General features: G+C 44.5%; 1 protein-coding gene and 1 long non-coding RNA gene across 4 annotated transcripts in view; one reads left to right on the top strand and one right to left on the bottom strand.

Annotated features, from left to right (window-relative positions):
* The window catches only part of GREM1 (gremlin 1, DAN family BMP antagonist), a 10,601-nt gene extending 4,175 nt beyond the window's left edge, over positions 1 to 6,426 (top strand). The window contains exon 2 of the mRNA XM_040492217.1: positions 4,938 to 6,426. Within this exon, the coding sequence (XP_040348151.1) occupies positions 4,938 to 5,493 (556 nt within the window). The 3' untranslated portion in view covers positions 5,494 to 6,426. The remainder of the gene's footprint in view (positions 1 to 4,937) is intronic.
* LOC121041454 (uncharacterized) overlaps positions 1 to 6,460 on the bottom strand; it is a 42,582-nt gene that overhangs the window by 28,943 nt on the left and 7,179 nt on the right. For all 3 annotated transcript variants that reach the window (XR_005795742.1, XR_005795739.1, XR_005795741.1), the window contains exon 2: positions 1,655 to 1,769. This is a non-coding gene — a long non-coding RNA (uncharacterized LOC121041454). The remainder of the gene's footprint in view (positions 1 to 1,654; positions 1,770 to 6,460) is intronic.

Genomic DNA, 6,460 nt, shown 5'->3' with positions numbered 1-6,460 from the left:
TAAATAAATAAATAAATAAATAAATAAAAAATAAAAATTAAAGGTCAAATTAAAAATAACCTTTGCCCTTCTCAAAGATTTAGTGCTGAGAAGAAGGAAGACATTATTCTAAAATCTGGCCTGCATTTGCTGTCACTTTCATTATTTTCTCCTACTGGGAGAATAATTTGATGTCATGCCTGTTGAATGTTTTTCTAAAACTGAATTCATCAGGAGGAATTGATCGGATGTCCAGGCATAGACATCTGGATTGCTGACTATTGTGAACTCAGTGTAATTCCCACTCAGGACTCCATTTAATGGATTATAAGCAGGTAGGTTAGTGAAAATGAGAAACACAGCAAGGAGAGTGCCGAAAAGTTGGCCTAAACTTTCCTAAAGACACAGACCATTGGAAACAGGTCACACAGAGCATTTTTATTTCTGATTCCCTAGAGTTAGATGATTGTGTTCTTAGAGCCTTGTGAAGATTGGAATAAATCACCGTGACCTACACAGGACAGAGGTGGTTGATATGGCTTCTCCTGCGTGCAGATGTTTTCCCTTGATCTCTAAGGGAAACCTGAAGGAAAGCATCAGCTAGAGAAGACCTGCTCTGAGAGTATCATGTGCTCTGGGACAGATGGATTGGAGGGGAGGACAGTAGTAATGGAAAAAAAAAAAAAAAAGGTAAGGGTGGGTGGGTCTTGCTGATGGAGAACAGTTTTAGGAGAAAGCTCATCATGAAAATACTGGTTGGAGAAGCAGAAATGCATTAAGGCGAAGTGGAGGCAGGGTTTAAAAAGAAGAATGCTGCCTGCAGTGAGAATAAAGGGAGGTCTTTGTGGGTGTCGGGATGCACTGTGTACCACAAGATGCAGCTTTACTGTAATGATGTGAGTGGGTCATTTCATGAATGCAAATTGCCAAAAATGTTTGCAGCTCACAGTTGGGCATGAGTGGTAGATCCTAGGAAACTGAATCTTGATTAGCATTTGGATTGATTTTTGATAATGGGGCACTCTGCTAGGTATTGATGTGGAAAAGAATTGTCCTCAAGAAATTTACATCTTCTTGATTTCCTCCATGTCTGTGATATTTACAAAGTGCAAATTATTTAGTGGTAATACGATTGGGATTGCAAGACAAAGCAGTTCCTTTTCCTTCACTGCATAATCATGACCAGTCTGGGGTGTGTGCGTGGGGGGCGTGGGGTGATTGGCCACAATGACTTGATAGAACCCTGGTCCTAGTACTATTAGAGTTCTCATCCTTCTAACTCTTACTCATGTGGAATATGCAGAGCACTGCTTCAGGGCACTGCTGTTCCTGAAGCTGAGGTCTGTGTTGATTGAAATTCCTGAAGTTGGATTTTACTTTTCTCCAAATAACTAGTTATCAGGTTTAAAGAGTCTAAAGCCTCACAGTAAGTGCTAAAGATCTTTAAAAAAGTAGGATTTAAAAAAAAAGAAAGAAAAGCCATTCTATAACATTTTCCACACGTAATAAATCTTATTTTAAGAAAAATTTACTTTTCTTAAAAAAAACCCAAAACCAAGAAAAACGGCCTGCCACTCTAGACCGCTTTGGCTTATGGGGTTCACACGCTCCCAAAGGAACAGGAAGACTGTCCAAATTAAAACCGAAAGCCACAGTTGACTGATTTTGAATTTACCTCTTACTTCATTGTCAGTTTCTGCCATAGCGAGTACAGTGGCTTCAGTTAGAATATAAAACCCACAGCATTCTGCACGGGACCAGGTAAAAAGTAGTGGGTATCTGGAGCTTTCCTAGAAAAAGGAAGACAAATATTAAGGTTAGAGGGAGTTTGCTATACGGCAAGTCAGAAATAAAGAAGGTCGTATTGGGCTCAGCTGCTCACTGGCACATGTGAAGGAAGGCATTTTAAAATGAAAAGAACAGAGACTGTGTAAGTCAGTGTGGTCTGTAACAAGCATTCATTTAACCAAAGAGCACCTACTCTGTGCCAGGCACTGAGAATAAGGTGATGAATAAGGCCTCATGACTCTTGGACTAGGTATTTATTTAATGACAGACGTGAAAATGCCAGGAAGGAAAAGTTGAGTATAAAAAGAGTGCTATGTTGGTCTTGAGAAAGGAAATTGCATTTTTTGGACAGATGTGTGTGTGTGTGTGGCAGGGGGCGGGGGGCAGCCTTATGACATGAACTGTCACATGCAGACAATGTACATTCCCAGGTTTGGATTGGCCTCTGTGATGTTGGGCTCTGAGGGTCTCGCCCTGGGAGGGCCGAATTGCCCTGGGGGCCATTTTTAGTAGGGATGAGGGGAGACTATGGGTGTAGGCCGAGGACTGTCTCATGCGCTCCTCTTTGAAACGGGCAGAGACTGAATTTTAGCTTAGATCCTGACCCCCAGTTGAATACATGGCAGAAACTTGTAAAAGCTTCTCAAATTCATAATATATTTGCCATGGCTCAAGTTATCCTGGTCTCTGGAGAAAATCAACACTGTTTTATAACTGGACTTTTCTCATGAGTGATTTTTTTAAAGACAAAACAAGGAAATTAATTTTTTGTTGTTGTTGAGGCAAAAAAAAAAAAAAAAAAAAAAAGGCTCTGTTTAAAGAACAGGGATGTTGTAACATAAACTGACAAAAGCCAGGGAGTCAACAGTCAGAAGAACAGGAGCTAAATGTCACATTATCTGTTCCAAATTTGAACTTGCCCAAAAGTATTAGGTTAATGTTGGGAAAATGATGCCATTTAAGGATATTTTAAATTTAATGTTTAATTATGTTAATTTGACATTATCCTTGGGGTTGCATGGTTTTGGGACTATTGCTTAGAGAATGTAGATTCCACACTGTCTTTGTCTTTGAAAGGTAATTGCTTTAGTTAATCATACAACTTGTATAGTTCCTTAGGGTAACTGTAAGGTTACTTGGGGAGTGTAAAGTTACTATTAAACTGCACTTAGCGTTATTATGTGTTAACACCGGTATACAGAATAGAGCAAGGAGATGGGTACTTCACAGCTATGCCCTTAGGTTCAGAATCATGGTGGGCGTAGGGGCAGGGGGAAGGGGAAGCCTCAAGGTTCAGGTCTGATTTGGTATGATGACCTGAGAGAGAGGCTGTGAATTTGAAATTGTACTTTTTGAAAAGAAAATCCTTCCACATTTTAATAACTCTGTGTTCCAAAGCTACGAGTGCTATAGGCCTTACTACTCAAAGCTTGTTAGAAAGGCAGACCTACTGAATTCGAATCTGCATTTAACAGCACCCTGGATGAGTGTCTACACATTGAGGTTTCTGAGAGGCACCGTATCAGGAGAATCTTCATAGTCTGATGCTTGCACTGTCTTTAAAAATATGCTTCAGCTCCTCCCCTTCCTCCTCTGTTCTACCTGCTCTCAATACTCTGCCTCTAGAATAGCCCTCCTTTCTCTGGTTTACATTCCTCACTCCATTTTTTTCTCTCCCCATCCTTGCTTTCCTGTCCTGTTTTTTGTTTTTTGTGGGTTTTTTTGGTCTGTTTTCCCTCTGCCTCCCCAACTTCATTTTTTTTGTCATTGTTCATTACCCTTTATGACCCATGTCTAAGGCCCATCCACAAAAATTCACTATCATTCATTTGTTCTACATGTGTATGGCATTTATTAATGTAAATATTTGCACAGACCTATTTCCTTGTGCCCATTTTCTATATTCTAAATTTTACACAAACACACACATAAATGACCTGTTTCACCATTTAAAAGTAGAAAAGTGTATATCATGATATAGAGAATGATACAATAAATATCTGTGCCAGATTAAAAATAAGAATAAATGAGAGCTCAAGGGGTCTTATGAGTTATGTGACCTTTCTGATAAGGTCATTTGTTCTGTCTGCAATACTGCCATATCTTTGGTTGGTTCTCAAATTGCTTTTACTTGTATATCAAATTTGATGTGAGCCACCCTGTCTGGGGAGATGAGGTGTGTGTACATGTGCTTAAATGAAGTCATTTATGGAGAAGTAAAGTGATTTTTCTCAAGGTTAGACAGCAAGTTGTTGCCCTAGCACTTTGACCTGAAACTCAGTCTTGACTTTTCATCCAGCGTTCTTCCTGTTAATTATTCTCCCTCTGTCAGGTGCTTTCCAGTCTCCTTCATGGGTCTCCTTGCAATGCCTGGTATCAGTGAACATCTCCCAAGTATCTAACCAATTGAACAAGGTGCAACTCAGGAAGCGCTCAGGCTAGGCCAAGAGAAGAGACTAGAAGCCTTTCCTGACAGAAGAAACCTGGGCAATGAGGTTGATTGGTCTTGCCATAAAACAAAATAGAAAATTGGTTTGCCCAAAGAGATGCAAAGTTCACTCGGTATCGTACAAGAACGAATACAATTAAGTGACCATAATACAAAGTCAGATGTGACTGGTGTCAGCAACCAGGAAGGAATTCCAGTGGCAGTACATGCCATGAAGAGGCAGGCCCTGACTGAGCTCAAACCTTGGCATATTCACTGGTGACCTGGGGCAAGCTACTTCATGGCTTGGTGGCCTGGTGGGTGATGAGAATAACAGTACCTGATTCACAGAGATACTGTGAAAAGGAAATGAAGTATTTTACATAAAGTGTTTAACAAGTGCCTGAAAGGGGCGCCTGGGTGGCTCAGTCGGTTCAGTGTCTGACTTTGGCTCGGGTCACCATCTCACAGTTTGTGGGTTCGAGCCCTGCGTTGGGCTCTGTGCCAACAGCTCAGAGCCTGGAGCCTGCTTCGGATTCTGTGTCTCCCTCTCTCTCTGCCCCTCCCCTGCTCACGCGCGCGCACGCTCTCTCTCTCTCTCAAAAGCAAAACAAACAAAACAACAACAAAAAAAAACAAAAGACAAACAAAACCAGTGCCTGATAAAATGTTAGCTGCTAATAATTTTCTAACTGACTTGTCTGTTTGTTGTGTCTCCCCTCTCTGTGCCTCCCTCCTCTAGCATGAGCCGCACGGCCTACACTGTGGGAGCCCTGCTTCTCCTGTTGGGGACCCTGCTGCCCACCGCTGAAGGGAAAAAGAAGGGGTCCCAGGGTGCCATCCCCCCGCCAGACAAGGCCCAGCACAATGACTCAGAGCAGACTCAGTCTCCCCAGCAGCCCGGCTCCAGGAACCGGGGGCGCGGCCAAGGGCGAGGCACCGCCATGCCCGGCGAGGAGGTGCTGGAGTCCAGCCAGGAGGCCCTGCATGTGACTGAGCGCAAATACCTGAAGCGGGACTGGTGCAAAACCCAGCCGCTGAAGCAGACCATCCACGAGGAGGGCTGCAACAGCCGCACCATCATCAACCGCTTCTGCTATGGCCAGTGCAACTCCTTTTACATCCCCAGGCACATCCGGAAGGAGGAGGGCTCCTTTCAGTCCTGCTCTTTCTGCAAGCCCAAGAAATTCACCACCATGATGGTCACCCTCAACTGCCCTGAACTGCAGCCGCCCACCAAGAAGAAGAGGGTCACTCGAGTCAAGCAGTGTCGATGCATATCCATCGATCTGGATTAAGCTGGGCACACCCAGCCTGTCCTCGGGATGCAGCCCCAGGCGGGCCCAGAGCCAGACCTAAAACCACCCGATTCTTACTTGGCTTTAAACCTACAGGCAAGAAGAACCACCAGCTGCCTTCTGACAGGAGCCTGCTAGTGCGTAGTTAGTGTGCGTGAGTGTGCATGGGTGTCTGTGGGTGTTTGCAGACACCAGAGGAGGGCACTTCCTAGTGTGTAAGCCTTTCCGTTTCCATGGGGATGGCCCAGAAAGCCCACACCAGGGAAGGCACATGAAGAGGGGCAGGGCTGTGGTCTGGTTCTGCCTGTGTATTACATGTGCCCTCCCTCCCTGGGGGCCAGAATCCCCCTCCCGAATGAATGTTAACAGAAGAGGCTACTCTGACCGCAAGAGACCTGTTGTAGTGCTGCATTATACTCGGCAAAGGTGTTTCCACCTGTGCATGCTTCCCTTCCACAGCCCATCCCTTCTTAGGCTCTCAGTGACCGTTTCAATCTAATCCCCTATCTGCTAAGGGCTCTAAATGAGCTCACTTGACCATAGATGCAAATGTTTCTCATTTGGGGAAGACTCTTCGGACTCGGAGAGGCTGGTGTGTACATGGGCAAGAAGGACATAGGAGTGAGAGAAGGGAGGGATTGATGGGGAGGACCAGCTGGGCACAGCAAAGTTCAGGGAGATGTGCAGGGTCTTGAAAGGCCACTCCCCGAACACAGGGCAACCCCAGGCTTCAGCAAGTCTTTCCCTGCTATTTAACTGAAACCAAGTGAACGGAGGAGAAATGGAATTGCCAAATCCTCATTGACCGTGGCCGTCACCATGATCTGCTGAAATTGGCTGTAACCCAACACCAAACTTAAAACATAAATATTGACCACTCCTATTTTCAGAACCGAGTGAGCTGAACCAAGACAAATCCTCCCCCTTCACCCCTCTCAGGTGGATGGCAGATGGAGCTCAGACCAGC

The sequence above is a fragment of the Herpailurus yagouaroundi genome, unplaced genomic scaffold, assembly GCF_014898765.1.
Source record: "Herpailurus yagouaroundi ecotype Mexico unplaced genomic scaffold, PumYag 184, whole genome shotgun sequence".
Lineage (NCBI taxonomy): Eukaryota > Metazoa > Chordata > Mammalia > Carnivora > Felidae > Herpailurus > Herpailurus yagouaroundi.
The sequence above is the reverse complement of the archived record's forward strand: the minus strand, read 5'-3'. Positions and strand labels throughout refer to the sequence as shown.